General features: G+C 42.8%; 1 protein-coding gene across 6 annotated transcripts; it reads right to left on the bottom strand.

Moving 5' to 3' along the window:
- Positions 1-1,804: 1,804 nt before the first annotated feature.
- Positions 1,805-22,094, bottom strand: CHCHD7 (coiled-coil-helix-coiled-coil-helix domain containing 7). Of its 6 annotated transcripts, none has more exons than XR_015222078.1 (7): positions 21,969-22,094; positions 18,892-18,969; positions 18,224-18,322; positions 17,213-17,400; positions 4,572-4,846; positions 3,154-3,439; positions 1,805-2,679 (listed from the first exon to the last, which is right to left on the bottom strand). XR_015222078.1 is itself a non-coding variant. In XM_086608660.1 (4 exons), the coding sequence occupies exons 2-4, from the start codon at positions 18,943-18,945 to the stop codon at positions 17,299-17,301; spliced, it is 255 nt and encodes an 84-aa protein (XP_086464786.1). In that variant the 5' UTR covers positions 18,946-18,969; positions 21,969-22,094; the 3' UTR covers positions 15,639-17,298. The 6 variants fall into 6 exon arrangements, 2 of the variants coding, with proteins under 2 accessions (XP_086464786.1, XP_086464787.1); XR_015222077.1 differs by having other exon boundaries at positions 3,154-3,188; XR_015222079.1 differs by lacking the exons at positions 1,805-2,679; positions 3,154-3,439; positions 4,572-4,846 and adding exons at positions 12,236-13,119; positions 15,351-15,632.
- Between the last annotated feature and the right edge of the window lie 83 nt (positions 22,095-22,177).

The following is a 22,177-nucleotide window of genomic DNA, read 5'->3' as shown; positions in this document are numbered from 1 at the left end:
TGTCTGCCATGCCAGACAATGGAGTATTGTTTAATATTAAAGATTTGGGATGTTCATGGAAAAATACGTGGAGGAATGCCTTTGAGCATCCTATCTGATTCTCAAACAATGTGCTTATCATAAGATTAATTTGAAGGCTTATTGAGAGACAGTACGCATGATTATATGAGCAAATCTGGCTCATACTGTACTTCTGCCACATCCTTGGATCTTGCCCCACAAAAGTGTTAGTAACAATCAGGCTTGTTCCAAAAATAAGAATTGATAGATTTAGACTTGTTCATTTAGCTTGGTCCTGCCAGGTGATGAACCCTCTGGCTTTGATACAAGTTGTCACACAGATAGATACGTAACTTTGAATAGAATCATAGAATCATAGAATCATAGAATCATAGAATCATAGAATCATAGAATCATAGAATCATAGAATCATAGAATCATAGAATCATAGAATCATAGAATCATAGAATCATAGAATCATAGAATCATAGAATCATAGAATCATAGAATCATAGAATCATAGAATCGTTAGGGCTGGAAGGGACCTTCAAAGGTCATCTAGTCCAACCCCCCTGCAAGGAACAGGGATATCTCCAACTAGATCAGGTTGCTCAGGGCCTCATCCAACCGGGCCTTGAACGTCTCCAGGGATGGAGCATCCACCACCTCTCTGGGCAACCTGTTCCAGTGTTCTACAACTCTCATGGTAAAAAATTTTTTCCTAATATCCAACCTGAATCTACCTCCCTCTATTTTAAAACCATTACCCCTTGTCCTATCACAACTGGCCCTCCTGAACAGCCTCTCCCCATCTTTCTTGTAGGCCCCCTTGAGGTACTGGAAGACCGCTATAAGGTCACCTCGGAGCCTCCTCTTCTCCAGGCTGAACAGCCCCAACTCTTTCAGCCTGTCCTCATAGGAAAGGTGCTCCAGCCCTCTTATCATCTTCGTGGCCCTCCTCTGGACCCTCTCCAACTGGTCCATGTCCTTCTTATGTTGGGGACTCCAGAACTGGACGCAATACTCCAAGTGAGGTCTCACGAGGACAGAGTAGAGGGGGAGAATCACCTCCCTCGACCTGCTGGCCACGCTCCTCTTGATGCAGCCCAGGACGCGGTTGGCCTTCTGGGCCGCAAGAGCACATTGCCGGCTCATATTGAGCTTCTCGTCCACCAGTACTCCCAAGTCCTTCTCCTCAGGGCTGCTCACGATCCATTCTCCACCCAGTCTGTAATTGTGCCTGGGATTGCCACGACCCAGATGTAGGACCTTGCACTTGGCCTGGTTAAACTTCATGAGGTTGGTACGGGCCCACCTCTCCAGCCTGTCGAGGTCCCTCTGGATGGCATCCCTCCCTTCCAGCGTGTCGACGGCACCACACAGCTTGGTGTCATCGGCGAACTTGCTGAGGGTGCACTCCATGCCACTGTCCACGTCACCGACAAAGATGTTGAAGAGGGCCGGGCCCAACACGGACCCCTGAGGGACGCCACTCGTGACCGGTCTCCACATGGACATCGAGCCGTTGACCACTACTCTCTGAGTACGGCCATTGATAATCCTTTTTGGCACTGTTTTCTCTGCCCTGTGTGACTGAAAATTTAACCATTGTTGTGCAGCCATTGGTTTGCAGGAGGCTTTTGGCTCAGAGGACCCTGATAAAGACAACAGGAAATATCTGTTGGGAAAGGGTGATCTGGCCAACCAGCTGAACAGGAGCCATGACACTGCTGCTCTCCACAGGGGAGGATTCAGAAGGCTTTTCTAGATATTGTCGCTTTTCAGGAACAATCTCTCTGATTGGAAAAATTCCATTACTTTCCATTTCACCAAGTGGAAAACAGTGAAATGCCCCTGACCAGTATTTCTCCAGTTACATCGTACATGAGCTATTCACCGATTGGTTTTCTGCTGGAGAAAGCTTTGCAGCAGTGCCTGTGAAAAGCCCTATCATGAAGGAGTAGTTGCTCAAGGAAGCTTTTATTAAGCAAGATCTCAACAGGGATTGTTGAAATCAAAATCTGTGCAACCACCTCTAATTGCAGGAAATCTAGATGTGCAAGCAGGAAAATAAGCTCAGCTGCAGAAGACAATTTTCTTGCTGGTGTGTCTTAACAGCTCACTGCTGCTTGAGGAAATGGAGCCAAGCTATCACTTTTAGCACTTGAGCAGGTGATTCACCAGCAGCTGAGTCATCTCCATCCAAGGCTAGCACATCCAAAACCCAGGGAGGGGTGGACAGCTGGGGAAAGGACACACAACAAACCTTCCTCCACTAATTCATGCCATCTGGGAGTGACAGCCCATTGGCCTATATTTGCAAAATATTGTTTACAATTTTTTATTACAAAGTCCATAGGGAAAAAGACTTAATTTTATTTAATAGTTCATCATCATTACACAAACTGTCGTTCTGGATTCAGCTTCATAAAACAGGAAGCAATACTCAGAAGATTGGTTTGTCAGGCTTTTTTTGGCAGACTCTTCTTGTTAAGAAGTCAAACAATTAGATGGGAAAATTGGAATTGAACCCACTGTCATGCAACTGGAGTCTTTTGGTGTTAGAGGTCTCCCTGGTGAGCCACAGAGGATATGAGCTGTTGCAGAGTCTTGACTCATTGCTTTGGTTGGTGGTAACCCAGGCTGACCCGGGAAGTCTCTTGGCCTAAACGTTTGTAACTGAACAGAAGGGCAGCAATCACAAATGGTTATCTGTGAGCAGATGCTGCGTGGTGCCTGTAGCTCACCTGTCCCAGTGCTTGCACAATCATAGAATGGTTAGGGTTGGAAGGGACCTCAAAGATCATCTAGTTCCAACCCACCTGCCATGGGCAGGGAAACCCTCCACTACACCAGGTTGCCCAAAGCCTCATCCAGCCTGGCCTTTAACACTTCCAGGGATGGGGCACCTTGATCACTTTGCTTAAGCATGAAATTACATAAAATCAGCCATTAACCCCACAGAAGCTGTTGCCTTTAACCTGCTGGGTTAGCAAATTTGATCAGCTCAGCAAAATATCTAGCAAGTGTGAGAACTGGTGGAAGATTGAAGATGAGACTGTCCCTCGGCAAGGTGATGGGGTAAAGGGAGCAGAGCCTCACCATTTAACAATGGTGAGATGTTAGAAAGTTCAGCCCTACAAATTAACTCACCTTATGGCATTTCGTTTATTGATCTCAGATACCACCTTAAAAAACAAAAGAAAATTGGTAATAATTAGTTGCTTTCTATCTGCTGCAACGAACAATTAAACACCAAATTTTGCAAGATAAAGGTACACAGGATTATTCATTAACCCACAGTGTAGGAAAAGCAAATTCACAGCGTGTGTAATGCTTTAGAACACTTGCCTAATCAAAGTATGTCTCAAAACCCACTTCAATCTGTTGTTTCCATGGAAAAGGAGCATCCACTGCACTTCTACTCTGACCATGCAGCCTGGGTTGAAAAGAGAGTTCTACCATCAATGGTGGGAGTGAATGGAGTGGACACACTTCACTTCTCAAAGGAAAGGCAAACTTTGGCTTTACCTCAGGACAAGAAAACTGGACTAGAGCTAGGCTCCAGGTTCCCAAATCAGCTCAGTTTCTGTAAGGGAGCATAAATAGAGACAAAATATTCCCATATCCTCTCTCCCTTTTTGCCCTCACTTCCGTAGACGTGAGGAGGAGAAGGGAATTTAGCATGTGATGCAGGTTCTCAAGAAACTTAAATGAAGGTGTAAAAAGATCAGGAGTGTGATATGAACAGTTAAAGGTCAGGATTTCAGATGTATCAAGTGGTTGGACATTTCCATACTATAGCCTGAGACATACTCAGACAGCCAACATTTATAGGGAAGAAATACTGCGTAAGATCACAGCTTTCCATTCTGAAAACCTCATCGGAAACACATAATGTTTGGGCCTGGGTCTGTGGATACCAGAGTCCTGTGGGGATGCCGCAGGTCTACAATGAACAGGGCACAGACTGCAGCATTCCCCATCCATGTGCTCTGGTGGAACGTATCATCGGTGATCAAGGCTCTAAGACTTTGCCATTTGCTGACTTGGGAACTCTGATACTACCAGGTGCATATGAACTTCTAAAAGTTATTTGAAAGAGTGAAGTACCTACAGCCTAGGTCTGCTTTTTTTTTTTCTTTGAAAATGCCAGACTTTACATTGGCAATAAACCCCCTCTTCTAGAGGATTTTTTTTTTTTTTAGATAAAAACATAGTTCTGTTATTAAATACCAAAACAAGTCTGCAAATACTAATATTCTTTTTTTTTCCCATTCTGTTTCCCCTTGCTTGAATTATCCTCACAAATGATACTTAGATTAATAATATTCAAATAGTTTAAACAGATCTCAAAGAAGGGGGGGGGGATATGCTTCCAATTTTGAGTGCTAAAATGTAATCGCTTCACCAGAGACAAAATATGCACGATTATACAAATGCAGTGAACACTGACATGTCAATGCATACTTAGATGTGTGGTGTTTTCCTCTCTGGTTTTGCTATAGGTTTGTTTCTTAGGAGAACGAGGCCTAGAAGTTTGAACAATGAAACCATTGTTACAGGTCTACCTGGGAAACTACCTGTCTTCATAATAGGGTTAGAGAATGGCCTCTTCAGAGGTGCCATTAGCTGCTGTTCCTTGCATTATTTTTTTTTTTTTAGCACAGCTGGTAAAATGGGGTCTGTGTGAAGAATTTGGAAGCTGTTTTTATGCTCTTGGTTAATAAAATCTTAGCTGTTCTTGATAGCAGGGTAAAACTCAGGGCAGATATAAGGAGCACAGAGCTACTGTCAGGTGTCTTTTTTTTTTCTTCTCCTCTGAAGAACTAGGGTTTTTTAATACCTGAGGAAGAAAAGTACCAGTTATATGATCTGGCTTTTTGGGAATAGAAAAAGTTGTTTTTGTTTCCTACTGCTGTCTTTACGAAATTAAAATACACTGTAACACTGCTGGGTGGCCACTTTCTTTCAATATATTGGTTAGGCTAATGTTCAGCAATGCTGTCAGCTACACCCCCAGACAAGTTGTTAGGAGCAGATGACACCCCCACTAATAAGGAGAATGTCACACTTGCATCTCTCCAACAACTTTGATCCTGTTAGCAGAGACAACAAAAGGCTGCTATCCTCATTTACAGTAACTTGTGACATTCTGAGGTTCATTTGGAAGAAGAGTAACATCTAAACTCCCTGACACAAGCAATGCATTTTCGTACATATAACTAATACTTGATAGTTTAAGTGTTTCTCATTCATCTTGCAGGAGTAAACTTACTCCTGCCAATTACTCAGAAGGGTTCAACGCTGCAGCTCAGCCCTTACAGACAGCTAACAGCTTCTCTCAGATCCATCAGTGAAATTAATGAGCATTCACATACATTTAACTTGCTGGCTCAGATCTTTAGGACAGATTGTGTGAATGTGGATGTTTCTCAATAAATCAAAACTATTTTATGGACCCAGTAACTGAATTGTCTTTTTTGGGTTACATGAGTGGATAATACTGTTAAAAGAAACAGAAAGGAAATTAAAGTACAATTAAGTTATCAAAGGACAACTAGTTGGTGGTGTTTCATTTATTTTGAAGTGTCCAGATTGTTTTAAGAAATTGCTTTTAGGAGTTTTTTTTTTCTGTTGTCAGAGTTGCTAAACTTTAAAAATAATCAAATTGAATCAAAATATGCTTCTAATTTTGAAAGAACCAAATCAAAACTCCTTTTTAACAAAAAACAGGTGACTAGAAAGAAAAACAATATTGTTTCAGTTTCAGAAACCAGGAAGTGATGGCACAGTCTGAGGAGTATGTGTATTAAGAAACATAAAATTAACTTGGCAAACAGACACCCTTACAACCAAATGCTGATGTTTCAAAATAAAATAAATTTCTATCTCACTTGGCTAACAAAAATCTTATTCCAGTGGCTGAAGTAACATCTAATATTGGTTCACCTAATTATTTCACATAAGAAAGACTTATTAAGCCCTACCTAACAAAACAGCATATGCTGGTTAATGAAGGTAGAAGTGATGGGTTAAAGTGGGGTCAGAGGCAGTGAAACAAAGGACTTGAAGATGTCTTGTTCTAAGAAAAGCCATGCTAATGACCTGCCTTCATAATACAGTGTGAAATTGTCATTCTGGCAGTCTAGTAATCTGTGTTTCACACTCAAGTGTGCTACCTACCCAGAAACAGCAGGGCATATTAAACAATTGCTGTAATGTAAATAAGGGGAATATAAACAAAGCCTTCTTCCTATATCTCAAAGAAATCTGATCTTTATACAACTCTTCAGGAGTTTGAGGTGGAGAGGGGAAGACTATAACTTCCCCCCCCCCCCCCCCTTTGACTAAGTCATTTTAAGGTCAGTTGGATAAATACTGTTGAGAGTCAACGTTATCTGTGAGCTGCCTGACAGGCTCTGTCACAAAATCCAAAGCACATGATCCATAATGTCTCATCCAAGACCCACTGTGAAGATACAGCATATCCCAAATCCCACATACATCTTCAGTGGAGAAAGTAATATAGAGAAGCAATTTCTGGCAAAAAAAAAAAAAAAAAAAAATCCTGTCTCACAGTGCAATCATCTCTCTTTGGAGAAGTGACACTTAATTATAAGAAGTGTCCAAACTTTTGTGGTTCTCAGTCTTTGGGGATACAGAAATATGACTTGCTGGCCAGAAATGTTGAAATCCATATTGAATACAGGCTTTTGAAGGAAGAACTGTGTGTGTGACAAAGCATTCACTACCCACAAAAGGGCTTATGCGTGTGAATTTAACACAGTGAATGGCTCTCCTTGTTAAAAACCCCACAAATTACTGTGAGAAGAGTCCTAGGACGCTGTCTGGTGATGTGACAATTTCCTACTCCAGCCCCTCTCGGGTTTTCATCGCCGATTAAACGGCAAGCGGTGAACCGGGCATACGAAATAGCTCACTTTTCTTTGCCTTTCGCTTCAAATTATGATTTTTTTTTTTTTTTTTCGCGTTTCAGGGATGGGTTGTGTAGCGGAGTACCGATCTCTTCTCTCAAAACCCGGAGGAGCAGGAGCAGCTCCGCAGTGAGCGCCGGGGCTGAGGCTGCCGCGCCCGCGGCGGCGCCGCCCTCTTTCGGCGGGAAACCTCCCAACGCACCGGCCCCGCTCCTTCCCCTCCAGAGCGCCGCCTCGACCAGAGACCTCGCGCAGCACGATCTGGTGCTCACTAAGCTAACGAAAACACATTTCTTGGCGGAGTCCTTGATTTGGCTCCATCCAGTTCGATGAAAAGCGGTTTATTAAATTAAGTCGATTCGCTTACCTAAAATTTGCTGAATGTGTTCTTGTAACGCCACATGTCAACTGTCCTTTTAGAGGCTTATGCAAGAACATCTGCGAGCCTCCTGTGTCAGAAACATCCCATCGAAAGTTTTAATCCCTTGCTGAACACAAAACGTTATTTCTCTCGGCTTGGTGCAAGATGTAGCAATGTGAAAGCTGAACTGAAAATAAGTCATGAGGAAAGACTTGCACATAAATTCATGCTCTGCAAGTGAGCAACAATTGACCTGACAGAGGACACAAACGAAAACAAATTAATCCGTTAGCATTTTAAGCTAGCAAATTGCTCCGATTTTAGAAACAGTGCCAGCTTCCCACTGCCTTACAGAGGCCAATCGGTAGCAATAATCAGCAATAAATGACCTCACCAGCCCATTCAAAAGTGACCAGCCTGCATTTCCAGACCCGTACAAAATTAGGCAGACGTGTACCCGTTTGGGTCAAACTGAGAATAAGATTTCCCTGGCACAGGGAGCAGCTGGCTGTTTGCAAAGATCCAGCTTTACAGCAGCTTTTCCGGCAGGCCCATCCCTTGCAGCTGCCAACTGGAGGAGACCAAGAGAGATACCGATGCTCTCTGCCAATTTCTGCCTGGCAATTATTCTACACCATGGAAAACCATGCTAGGAAATCGTGGCTCCTTCTAGGTTTTATTTTCTTTTAGCTGCCTGCCACCTCAAGAATCACTGCCCTTGTGCATTCGTAGCTTTGAATATCCAGGCCCCTTTTCCAGGCACAGAAAGCCTTGCTTGACCCATGATAGCATCTCTAGCCTGCATATTTGCTCCCTGTCTTTTGCCACCCAGCCAGCCTGCATTGTCCCTTCCAGCCCAAGTGTGGCTGCAGCTGCACCATGAGATGCCAGGCTGAAAACCATGGGTCCTTCCTTCCTTCCCATTTTCCCTTTGCTATTTGCAGCTGGACACAGTCCCCAGGCCAGAGCCTTGCACCAGTGTAAATGGCAGGGACCACAAAGAGGTACAAGGTAGAGGGCAGGAACAAGGGACTTGGAATGGCAGTTACTGAAGGTAATCGCTGAAAACACGACCATCAAGTAGCACCCTGTAGAAAAATTAATTTCCTTCCACTCAACCACACACTAGCAGACTTCACAACCACTCCCCAGGGCTGATGGAGTGAAATGTTTATTCCATAAATCCCAGCAGTGCTGAGGTGGGGACAAATGCCCAGCCCATCAGCACTGCCAGCACCAAAGCTCAAAGCAGAACATGAAGCACCAGGGACTCCTGATTCCAAAGCATCTGTCTGATACCAAAGTGTTTGGCACTCACCTAGGTGCCTACAGAGACAGCTAACAGGTAAACAGGCCCTTAGACATCTACGTTTTGAATCTGAGATTCAAAGTGGTTCTTCCCTCCTCTTATTCAACCAGCCCAAGATCTGAAACTGTCCTCTCTAACTTAAAAGAACTGTTGTTGTTTACCTGTCAAGTAGAAGAATATTAAAGCACAGCATTTCTTAGATCATCAGTAACCTAGAGCTGAAGTACTGAAGATCAATACTACAGGATACGGCAAATTCATGGCACACACACCCTACTTTAGGATCTGTCCCTTTATCTTCATTCCCTCCTTTTGTTACTTAGGCATTGAAGCACGCGCTGCATTAAAAACAGCGGCGCAGCAGCTTCATTAAATTCCACTAAAGAGAAAATACCACAACTCCTGTCACCCTGATTCTCACATGCAGCCTTGTCCACTGATGACTTCAACAGTTACACACGACTCTAGAGCCAAGAACTGCTTAGGAGCTCACCTGTTTAAAGGCAAGAAAAATTCTGAGATTTACATGTAGAACAATAAAAAAATATTACCAGCATACTATTTCTGTGAAAACATGACAAAAATCTTTTTTTTTTGACAAAACAATTGCAGTCTTCTATCAATGAAAAACATCTAGATTCATCACAGGCTTATGAGTGTTTGCAAGCTAGAGCTGATGCCTCCTTTTTCTACTATTAGTCTAACTTCCTCTTTAAGGAATTGCTTTTAAGTATATTCAGTGAGTATTTTCTTGTCTATCTCAAGCATAATGTTTTTTGTTTGTCATTATACATATTAATCTTGCAATTGTTTTCCAGTTTGGAACAACTTTGAAGTATAAGTGCAGTTTTTAACCCATTGATGTAACATAAGTATTATATATCCATACATAATTTTTTATTTTTGGACACTAATTCAATTTTATTGTATATGTATACAACAAAAATCTGATCCCTGACCCGTACAGCTCCCAAACTGTATAGTTTGCAGCTATTTTTAACATCATCCAGCATTCATATTCAACTGCTTTCACTGAAAAGCAGTTAAAAGCAATGTTTTGTTAATCCCTTCCAGTACCATGAAGTTTAAAGAGAGGGTTGCTTTTTCAAAAATTGCTTTGTTGATTTGTTACTTTCTATTTTAAAACTACTGATCCATAGCACACATGAAATGGCCTTTCGCAATGACTGAAGGTGATTATTCTTAATTTACAGGGCAATGGATGACATTGATACTCCCTGGCACAAAGGACAGGTTTTGTGTCAGGAAACAGTCACATGAAGTGTTTGGTTTTTAACATGGCATAGTTAAGGTGCTGAAGTACAGGAATTTAACAGCACCTTTCCCAAAGCAAAAGCCGAATTTATAAGCCTTTAAGAAAAAAAAAAAACAAGTATGTTGGAGAAGGTGTAAATTTAAACTACTGAGTGGTGAGAAATAAAGAACAGGCAGTCAAAGATGCATGCATTTCTGTTCCACTGAGGATGTTAGACACAAGATGACCTTTTTGCTAGAGGAGAATAAAATACGTAGTACAGAGAAAAAGCTAAACCAGAAGGTGGTATCTGTGGTAGTGTTTACCAAAAAAGGGTAAAAACATTTTCCAGGTAAACTAAGCTTGGCATTAACAGAAAACGTTTGTTACATAGCAGCTTCAAAAGGTGGCTCATAGCTTGTATCCATTGATGTGACCCAGAAGAAACATGATAAAGAAAGAGGAGGCAAGATGTTTTCGAAGCTGTTTGAAAATGAAAATGTTAAAGAAAATAGCAGGGACTGAGCAATTTTCATTTCAAGTCTGTGTCCTGTCAAAGTCACTTAAATACCAGGAAGTTTTTCTAGTGCACAGCTGTTTATCAAAGTAAAATAAGTAATGAGGTAGCCTAAGGGTAGTGGGACTTTAAGAGAGTAATGTTTGGAAGAATAGCACAACACAATGCAAAACCCAATTCGCCTGAATTTAAAAAAAAAAACTATTAATAACAACAACAGGTTGTGGAATAGCTCCACATAGATTTAAATAGATTAGGCTTGGGGCTCCAGACAGAATCTGCTCAAATTGAATGTTGCAAAAAAAAACCCACACAGCTGCTGAAATAGGGAGGTCGTGAATACAAATAATCCTTTGGGGTATGAAGGACCAAGAAATTAACACAAATATTACAACTTGCATAGCAAAAAGGGAAAAGTCTAAATATAAAAAAAGTTTCTCATAATTAATGTAAAATGAATGTTCTTAAAAAAACAGATATATGCCTAGCTTCATTGACAACAAAGATTTTATTAGTTATAAAAACCACCACCGAAAGAAACCTCTGTCCTTTTGATGGAAGAGCCATGCCACCCAACTTGTCTAATTATTAACTATTATATAATAAATTAAGGAATTACTTGCACAGACAGCATCAGGAGAAAGCATTTTATATTCAATGGCCCTCATGTCTCCTCAGAAGATATTTTCTAGGGAAGGAACTGCTAATAATAACTAGGCCATCTGCCACGTTACTTCAGTATCAGAAAGACATGAAAATCTGTCGTAACTCTCAGCCTAACCAACTTGACTATTATTTCCACTGTTTCTCCCGTGCCACAGCTGTGTACGGCATTCTGCAGACTACTAAGAAACGGCAGGTTGCTGCTCAAGGAGCTGACAGCCTGAATTAAACATGATGCGCCACCATCCAGCAAATGAGACTGGAAAGCTCTTTTGCAAGGGCTACCAGAACTTTAAAAAAAAAAATAGATAAGGGAGATGCTTTCACTAGCTACTTAATTAGCATTTCATATAGATACACGTGCAGTCTTGGAGCCTGCCACTAGAGTAGCCTTTTTTTTAACTCACAGGGAATTAGCTACAGAAATGCATTTTTGGGTTGAAAGGGAAGATAGTGTTGTAAAAAACAGACACTTCAGGGAAAAAAAAAAAGTGTATCAGTTGTATAAGAGCAGGGAAGATGCTCCAGCCAGAGCTAACAGAAATTAGCTTGTCAAAAATGACTAGGCAAAAGGCAATTAGGGAGGATAAAGCTGCAGAATGAATTCGAAGATGAGCTTCGAACCTCAGTCATGGATGGTGATCACAAAGTTACAAGACAGGGTGGGAAGCAGCATAATTAATAAAAGCAAGAAGGTAATACAGAAATCAGGAGATGAAACAGTATTGTACCTGAGAAAAAAATACAAAAAATAACGTTAACAGGAGGATGGTGTCCACAAGGCAGAATACAGCATCAGTGTGAGGAAGAGATTGAGCTTATTGAAAGAGATGCTGAAGGGAGAGACAGGCAAGTTGCAAAGGAATTTCAAGTTAGCTGCATTCAGTTCAGCAGCTCAATTGTCAAAAAGGAAGAAATCATGTGTGACTCCAGGATCATTACATTGAAGGCCTTAAAACTGAAAATCCTCAGAAAAGGATTTTGAGATAGGAGGTTTCAAGACAGAAACCTAAAGGATGGAGAGGAATTACTTATTTAAAATCTGATGAGGCAGTTACTACATACATGGTATTGTATGTATAAAAAACATACTAAGGTTTTATTTTAATGACTCACTGCATTTAGTCAGTATAAATGCAGTACTTCCCTCTTACATCTTTCCTATCACATAGGCTGCAACAAAAAAATGAAGTAGCATGCTTGGTTTACTTTTTATTACTTTAATACTTACAGCACTATTTCCTCCAGTTGCCTCACATTATTGCAAGATAATAAAAGCCTGCAATAGGGTACTATTTTTCCAAACTTTTTTCACACTAAAATTACTTTTTTCATAGCTATTTTGGAAGACTGACTTTAAAGATGCAGATACTTTTGGCAAGAGTTAAGGGCTGCCTGCAAAGGCATTAGAGCAGAATAACATTGTATACTCTAAATTTATCCTACTTGTTCTACACAAGTTTTAGGGAAGCCTCACCTATACGCATGCCCTCGTTCACACAAGTGTGAAAGTTTTATTAGGAAACCACAAAAAAGACTCAGAGCTGCAGCACATACAGCTCCCTGCCTTTCAAAGCTTCAGCTATTAAACACAAAGTTTTCAGGACTCTGGAGCTAGACGACTTTCTTCTAACACCTTCAAGGGCACAGACTCATTCCAATTGTGGCATCAGAAAACTTCAAGCCAAACATACAAAGGCCTTGTACTATAGGGTGATGGGAAAGGTTAAGAAGGTAAACAGCAGAGATGGGAGTCTGAACATTCACCAGGGCCTTGCAGAGCCTGCAGCTGCTGCTCAGTGCTCAGCTATGATCAAATGACCACAGCAAAGAATACTCTTTTCAAAGACCATATTCCAAAGCTTCTCAGGCTGCACAGAAACCTATTTTCCAGCAGTGATTTAGACTGCTGTCCTCCTCTTCTGTTTATAGTGTAGACACAGCATCAATCCTTCCTTTCTCTTGCATGAAATCTGCTATCTCTGTGAGAAGAGGCTAAAAAAGAGCTCAAAAGAGCCAGTAGTGGGTGGAGTGATTCTGTTTTCATACAGTCTGTTGTGCAACAGCACCATCCAGCTGTCAAATAGGAAAAAAAGAAATGTTAATGACACTATCCAGATTTGGTCCTTGTACCACAAGCAGAATGAAGAACTACATCTATTAAACAAAACCAAACCCACGGGTCTTTTCTCTGCTTCTAAATTAATTATATTGGTTCATCGTGTTATGTTTTCTGGGTTAGTAGGCAAAAGTATGCTTTTGCAAAAATAAGGATTCAACTCGGTTTATTTCTGCCCAGTAAGACTAGCAGGCTACAGCTTACCTCAGTGATTCAGCGAAGTGTGGAATATAAGCTCTCAGATATGAGGGAAAGACCATTATCTTTGGCTCACAACCAGACAGTCACGCTACAAAAGTTCACGGAGAAAATGCAACCATTTCATACATAAGAGCCTATGTTTTAGCTATGATAACTTACCACTCGTGAGCTTCAGTAGTGAAAGCAAGAACAGCAACCTCCAGTGAAGGGGAAAAACAATAACTCAGACTTAACCAGTGGATTACGCTTGAGAGGCATTATGACATCAGTAACAAAACTTCTTGCTTTCTAAGATTTTTCATAAAAGTTCTATTCTGTAACAGTAACTATAAGGCATACGCAGTGGAAATAAATGAGTAAGTGGCATTCCCTACAAGGCATGACTGATTACCTGAATTAAATCCACAAAGTCACTGCTTAAATTGCCCTTGGTTCTTCACTAAACTCAGTTTTGTTGTAACATCCACAGGGAGCTTACCATGTGTGTTCACTGATGATCAGGAAGTCTAATATTAGAATACTGTTCCTGCATTACATGTGCCTTAGCCTGTCCTGTGATCCCACATTCTCGCATTGTTTGATACTTAAAAGCAGGGATGCATCTCCTTTTCTGACTGCCTGAAGTCCAGTACCAGTTCTTTACAAACACTTTACAAAGCAGTACAGGGTATCTATTAAAGTCCAAAGATAAGTCAATCATCCTTTAAAAGAAAACAAAAACAGTGGCGACTTTCCAAGTAAATACTGGCAGGAAAAAAATGTAAATGCAACAATTAACATAGGAGAAAGGGCATTTCTACACTCAAAGAAAACAAAAGGCAAACCTAGGATAAATGAGATGACTTTAAGGAACTTGAGCTTATGCAAGGAAGAATCAGCATAATCACATAAAGAGGAGATGCTGTTTTTCTTGTACAGAACTAAAACATACAGTAGATTTTAATGCAAGCCCAGAACATAAGAGCACAGCAACAGGAAAAGAGCAAGCACTAGAATAGTAGCCAGAGCCATAGGAACAAAGAGCATGCAAGATACAGCAGAGGTGCCGAGTGACAAACCTGTGCCAAGTGGGAGAGAAGGTGCCCTTACACAAGCAAGGCAGCTAAACCAGAAGAGTCGAGAGACATGGCTCTAAAGTAAAAGAGACAATCAGCTCCCCAAAAACCACAGATGAACAGAAGATGAAATAGAAATATGGCCAACAGGGAAGTATTACAGCTAAGTCTGACTAATGAAAGCAGGGAGTTCTCTCACTGAAACAGGGCAAACAGAGAACACAGGATCAAGAGGAGCTGTACTAGAAAGTCATTGCAGGACTTCATCATTGAGTCAGAGACAGGACAAAGAAAAAAACTTGGAATGAGAATAGAAAAAATTCTTGAATTGGTAAAAAAGAATTGGTGCCAAACGGGGGGGAAAAAAAAAAAAGACAGACTGGTATGTAGGAGGGTATTGGGGCACGGAGGCAGTGGGCACGGAAGACCCTTTGAATCTATAGTGAAAGTTTCTTCTGTTCCACACACACAAGAAAAAAGATGAAAAATGTCAGGAAAGTTTCAATGTTAAGCACAGAAAAACTAATCTAAAATAAAGAATCTGATTTTGATTGAAGAAAGTCTATTTGCCTTGCTGGGAACTGACTACAGAACTTGTGACATGGCTTGGAGGCTGCAAGCTATGCTCAGAGAACTGTGTACTCAAAAGGCATAGAGTTACACACTCCTTCCAATAACAGAAAGGGTATTATCAATCCATTTCAAAACTCACATGTATAGGTAGAACAGACAGAAGAGGATGAAAAGCAGATCTCCATTAGCTACCAGTCAGGTCTAACAACAAGGGAGAAGGTAGAAACAGCATAAGAATCCCACTAAGTGTAGAAACAGGCCTCCAGTGGAAAGAAACAAGACAAGCCAGACAGAAGGAGAAACAGGAAGCCATGAAGTCTTTCCAAAACAGTCTAAATAGAGAGACAACACTTTTATACCATCCTCCATGAGGTCAGCCAGAGTTCTGCCAACTTGATCCTAAAGGATTTCACATGGAACTTGAGCTCATGACAGTGGTTTTTCTGTTTTACCACAAGGTACAAGCTTTTAAGCCAGGACACCAGAAGGTACTAGAGATAAGAAAACAGCATTTCCTCCAGCTTACTGGTTGTTCAGCTTAGTTAAGGAATCAATCTTATTTGAGTACCTGGTCAAACCGAGCTTTGTCGTCTTGTATGAGTAAGCATTTCCAAACCCAGGGCTTCAGCTGTCCAGAGAGTCTTAGATAGACGTACTATAGTTAAACCTGCCATGTCACTCAGAGTATATGTTTACATGCCTATGAGTTCCCCCCACCTCCCTGCCAGCAAAGTATCTATTTACTATCCACAGAGCTACTATTCAGTTCAGACCTGAGGAGTTCTGCTCTATCTTCAACAACCCCTCTAACTTTGTTACAAGCAAAGCTTGTGGATCTGATTTATTGCAAGCTTCTGCTGTCACTAGCAAGTACAGTGGCAGACCTAGTAACAAGTTTGTTGGATTTGGGATTTTAGTTCATGAATGGTCTTATTTAAACTAGGGACACAGAATACAACTCGTGTGATCCTATCATTATTTTCACATATGATAAATCCAGAGTATTAGGCAGAATAGCTGGATACAAGAAACAGAATCACAGAATCATTTCGGTTGGAACAGACCTTGAAGATCAAGTCCAGCCATTAACCTAACACTGCCAAGTCCACCCCTAAACCATGTCCCTAAGCACCAGATCTACACAGTCTTTTAAATACCTCCAGGGATGGTAACTCAACCACTTCCCTGGGCAGCCTGTTCCAATGCTTCACAACCCTTGAAGTGAAGAAATTTCTCCTCATATCCAACCTAAACCTCCTCTGGTGCAACTTCAGGCCGTTTCCTTTCGTCCTATCGCTGGTTACATGAGAGAAGAGACCAACCCCCACCTTGCTATAACCTCCTTTCAGGTAGTGGTAGAGAGCAATAGGGTCTCCCTTGAGCCTCCTTTTCTCCAGGCTAAACAACCCCAGTTCTCTCAGCTGCTCCTCATAAGACCGGTGCTCTAGACCCTTCACCAGCTTCGCTGCCCTTCTTTGGACACACTCCAGCACCTCAATGTCTTTCTTGTAGTGAGGGGCCCAACACTGAAAACAGTATTCGAGGTGCAGCCTCACCAGTGCCAAGTACAGGGGGACAATCACTTCCCTAGTTTTGCTGGCCACACTATTTCTGATACAAGCCAGGATGCTATTGGCCTCCTTGGCCACCCGGGCACACTAACTGGCTGAACATGAGCCAGCATCGCCCAACATCTCCAAGTCCTTTCCAGCCACTCTTCCCCAAGCCTATAGCACTGTGTGGGGCTGTTGTGATCCAAGTGCAGGATCTGGCACTCAGCCTTGTTGAACCTCATACAGTTGGCCTCGGCCCATCGATCCAGCCTGTCCAGATCCCTCTGTAGAGCCTTCCTACGCTCCTGCAGATCAACACTCTTCACCCAGTTTGGTGTTGTCTGCAAACCAACTGAGGGTGAACTCGCTCCTCTCGTATGTTGCACATACCAGTCTCTCAACCAGCTCCATCCTTAGAACTACATTGCAACAATCACCAGCCCTCTCTTTTCAAACAGGCTGAGAGTCCCATAAAGTTTATATTTAGCATTTCAAAGCAAGTTAGTTTCTACTTCCAAAGTGTCTAGACAAGTTGTCTTGATACTCGTGTCTTCCAGTGATAGGCCAAGTTCCCATGACAGGGAGTATGAATAAAACCAAGAAGTTCTATCCTAGAAAGCTCACACATTTGAAAATTTAAGAGCTTATTTTAATCCAAGATATGGCACCTGTAAAGTCCAGCTCAAAAGGGCAACTTGCTGCTGTTAAATCTCAACATGCACAGTGAAAACAGTCAATCAATGCAAGTTTCTAGTCAGTAGGGCTTCCCCATTGATTCCAACATTTTCTTTCTCTCTTCTGCTGAGGGCATCTCCGGTTTCACATTATTTCTTTTCCTCTGCATCATAATGTCATGCTGAAAATAGAAGAAAGCGACCATGAGAATACAGATTTCTCAAAAGTCTCTGACTCTGAGCTCCAAATGAGTAAGATTCTTTACTAGAAGTACTCTATATATCAAGAGCCAGACACTCTTCTTAAAAGAAGTCTGATTAGCTGATATCTTCAATTAAATCCTAGTACATTTAGTTATCTGATAGTTCACCTTGCTGCTTCAGAAGACAGTGAAATTACAGTATTCCCACTATATTATGTCAGACTAATGTGTAGTTATCTGTAATAGGTTTTTGGTAGTTTGCACAAGTATTTAAAGGCTAAGCTAAAAGACTCTTTACTACTATGGAAAGAAAAGGAAGGAAAGAAAACATCAGAGAACAGTTTAACTGCACATAGTTACTCATGATACTTTTCCACCACAAGAGAAGGAAATAAACACACCATCAAGTAAGAATGAACTCTTCCTATGCTTTATCTTAGGTTAAACAAGACCTAAACCAATGGAAAAAATCTGACCTCAGAATTTTTTTATTCTATCTGTTTAGAACAGAAACTATTACTAGAAATATCTGACTGAAATTCAGAGGAAAACATATCAGGTACTGCAAGAACACTGACTCACAATTTCAGAGGGTTAACTTAGGAGAACCAAGCGAAGTACTTTGATGTGCATCTGCTTAAGTCTTCCAGCAACACATACCGAGACTACCTAGGCCTGTAAGCCACTGTAAAACCAGCAGCAGTCAGCACTAGCTAAGCCTCAAGAGTTCAGAAAGCAGTGTGTCAGCAGCACCGTATTTAAAGCGAAGCAGAGTAAAATGTAGAGAACCTACTGTGCTTACCCAGAATTTTCTGCAGTTTCTGTACTTCAAAAAATAAGCAGTACACATATCCTTCTTATAGTTGTTGTCATCCATACATTTTCTAGAGGCATCTGTTTCCTTTAACAGGGAAAACATACTTCAGAGTCCAGGGAAGTTACTGTACTCAGTGTCTAAAAATTCTAACAAGTCCCAGAGTATCTATGAAGATAAGAGGCAGCTTCTCAGATGAAAGAATACTATCAAAGAGAGCAGAGGAACATCACAAAGGATCATCAGTAATTCCAAGCAATGACTTCATTTAGAGATAACAGACGTTAACACTCTTTAAATAGTAAGGAGGGTGTCCACAGAATAGTTGTTTACAAAGATGCTTGGTATAACCCACAGAAGACTTTTAAAAATCAACCAAGCTTGTCTAACCAGGATTTCAGGCTCTGGTTTTAAGGACAGAAAATTGAAGAGATTACTATCAGTTGTATTACTCTTACTTATGAGGAATTACTGGCTGTAATTTCACACTCACTACAACAGACAATTTTTCAGTTTTTCCCCATCTTCAGATCCTTTAAAAATGTTTTACGCAAAATGCCAATGCAAGAGCGCTCTTCATAAAAAAAAAATCCTCTAGAAATCACACTATTTAACATTGAAACATACAAACAGAAATCCCAATGTGATCATCTTACCGCTACACATGGATTTATATCATGGTCTCTAAGCTGTCGTGCATGCCTGGACATTCTAGACAGACACTTGTATCTTGGCTAGAAACAGAAAAGAAACAGGTTAAGCATCTACTTTTAATAGTAACTCAGGATTACGTCTGAACTTCAGCATGTAATAAAGGCCTTTCAGTAACACACACACACAGTTTGGTTGCCTTTTTAAAAAAACCCACAACACACCACCACAAAACTTCTTTTGCAAAATGTTATTTCAAAAGCACTAACAGCAAGACAACTCAGGCAAATTTAGCCTGTCACCAAGACCACTTACTGCCTGGTAAATTCCTGCAGAGATGGAGCCACTGCAGTGGCTCTCACACCAGCCTGCCGTACCATTGAGGACGTGACCGTGTCTAGGACAAACAGCTCCACAGAAGCTGTTTGCAACCAACACACTGCAGACATTTCAATTAATAGTGCGGGGGAGCAACGTACAAGTCAACTTTTCCAAATTTGTGCCTACTCCTTAGCTGGGTCACATCTGTATCTTCACTGAGCTTTCCCAGGTGTTAAAAGTGCCCAACGATCTCCTGTGTCACTGTGTCAGATATTTAACAGAAGAAATGGTTTCACCACAAGGAGGGACCAGACCCACCTACACTGTGTACGGCAGCTTGAATCACATTTTTCACCAGTTTAGTAGTTTGACAGACTCTAGGAACTGTAAGCTTGAGAGACACACAGTTCAGTGCCAAGAACCTACATTGATCCAAGATGATAACATCAAGATGAATAGCAGACCCTCATTCCCTTTACTACTTCCCATACATTGCCTCTGGCACACATATGGTCATGCAGGTATTTGTTCCAAACCAATACTAAAACTAACCAAAAATAAATTAGCGTTGGCCAGATCACTGTTTGAGCCAATGCAAGCAGAAACACAGGACTGAGGAAGAGAGAGCTCTTTGCAGCAAATTAAAGTACAACTGATAAAAGAAACTATGAAAGAACATCCTTGCTCGATCTTGTTGTTTGATTGTTTTTCCTGCCCTAAAGACATTGCTGCTAATTCTAAACTTAAACCTGTTTCTGTTCACCTTAAAGATTGGTAACTGCAAGTCTGGAGTAAAAAGTCAGTTTTGCTTGATATCAGCAAACAAAAAAAAAAATAATCAAATACTGCTCTTAGTAGCTCACGGACAGAAAACAACGGTTTAGGTGAAGGTTCTTCTTTGGGCAAGAGTAATCTATTCCAGGTGAATAAGCTTTGGATTTTACATCCCATGCAAGTATACTCTCCTGGTGCTTGGAGTATTTTTTGCATTCCACATTATCGTTTTCTGCAAATGGGCCTTTACAGAACAGCATCAGGAAACCCTTCCACTATCTTTTGAGAACTATCCAGTGCTCAAAGTTAACTTTACGAGCTAGGCAAATGCTTGCTTTTTTGTGGGCGCAAGAGGATTTTTGATCAGGCACTTGCAACTCAAATGGAAACACAAGGATGCAGAACAACAGCATCATCCCAGACCTCAAGGACGTAGAGGGCGAAAAGAAGTAGAAGAAAACAAAAGTATCATATCACAACGCATCATCTAAGTCAGCAGTACCATAGACGCAACATTTTCAGAGGTTTGTTTGGGCCTGCATCATAACGCTGTTTCACTGATATTAGAGGTGTAAGCGTCACTTCAGCAGACATGCCTCAAGGTGCACGGTGTTACACAGAACGTTAGCGACTGGAAGGGACCTCAAAGGATCATCTAGTCCAAACCCCCTGCCTGAGCAGGACCACCTCGATCAGATCACACAAGAACACGTCCAGGCGGGTTTTGAACATCTCTGGAAAAGGAGACTCCACACTTCAGCCTTCCTCTCTGCAAGAGTGCTCCTGAGTCACAGGAGGAGTCACCACCGGCGTTCATTATACAAACTGCAATTAACATTTTGAGTGCGATTACACTACCAGAGTCTGCAGCCGTGCCCAGCTGAAGCAACAATGCACACAACACATTGAATACATACTTAATGAACAGGCAGTGCAGGTTCTCATGAAGCTGCTCAGTTCACAGTAAAGAGGCAAACGCTTAAACATGGTAAGTATGACCGAAAAGGACTGATGGCTCCTGCGCGTGTTCCTCTCTCCCCCGTCTCCGAAGCACTCTGGGATGTGAAACACTATCACCGGGAAGGGCAGGCGGGTGACGCCGAAGGGCTGCTGTGTGCCTGAGCAGCAGTGGAGCAGGAAGCCAGCGTTCCCCCCCAGCCACTGCACATGCACGGGCTTCCCTCCCTTCCTGCTTTCGGGTTACAGGTCTGAGCCCGACCACAACCGGCGGCTTGCCTGTTTCACAGTTCTTAATTATGCTTTAACACATTAACAGTTGTAAACTGTACTGCAGAGAAATGCATTTGTTGCTAGCGCTCTTTAACCCTCGGGCTTTTTCAGTTCGTAAACCATCAGGATATTTTTCTACAGGCTCCCTCCCATTGAAAAGCGTTTGGTTTCCTTAAACGCACATACACACACAACGTTGCTAATTACGCTGCAATACAGACCAGCTTATTAAACCCTAAACCCTGGAGTGAAGGCTGTATAAAATTCCGACGTTTTTTATCACTATTGCAGCAGGACAAGGGGGGGCGGGAGGAGGCAGCCGGCGGGTCTCCAGGCGGGTCTCCGCCGTGCCCGCCTCAGCCTCCGGAGCCGGGCTGGGGCACAAGTCCGGTGCGGAGGGGGGCGGACAGGCCGCCGCGGGGCCGGCCAGCGCCCCCCGCCCAGCCCCCGCCTTCCCGCACCGGCGTCCCGCGCGCCCCCTTCCCGCCGCCGGACCCTCTCCCCGCCTCGCGCGGGTAACGGCCGGCGCCCCGCCGGCCACCGGGGCCCGCCGGCCGGCGCGCGCGCAGCCTTCCCTCCGCACCACCTGCCGCCGCCGGCGGCGAGCGGTGCCGGTGCCCGGGCCCCGCCGCGCCGCGGCCGGGCCCCAGCAGGGCTCCCCAGGCCCGCGGCGAAGGAGCCTTCCCTCCCTCGGCGGCGACCGGCCGCAAGCACAGCAGGCGGACGGGCAGCGCGGGTCGCCGGCTGCGGCACTCACCTCCGTCCCAAAGCCGTGTCCGCGGGAGCCCGGGGCGGGAGGGGGGCAGCCCGTCTCCAATTCGAAAGACGTCAGCGGCTCGGGCAGCCCGCTTAAGTACGGGCGCAGCCTACCCCGCTCCCGGCCTCGCGGCTCCCCCCGGCCCAGCGCCGCCGCCGCCCACGCCCCGGCAGTGCTGAGTGGCACGGCCCGGCCGCCAATGGCGGCGG

Source organism: Tauraco erythrolophus, chromosome 3 (genome assembly GCF_009769465.1).
Source record: "Tauraco erythrolophus isolate bTauEry1 chromosome 3, bTauEry1.pri, whole genome shotgun sequence".
Lineage (NCBI taxonomy): Eukaryota > Metazoa > Chordata > Aves > Musophagiformes > Musophagidae > Tauraco > Tauraco erythrolophus.
Note: the sequence above shows the minus strand (reverse complement) of the source record. Positions and strands in the feature narration are given on the sequence as shown.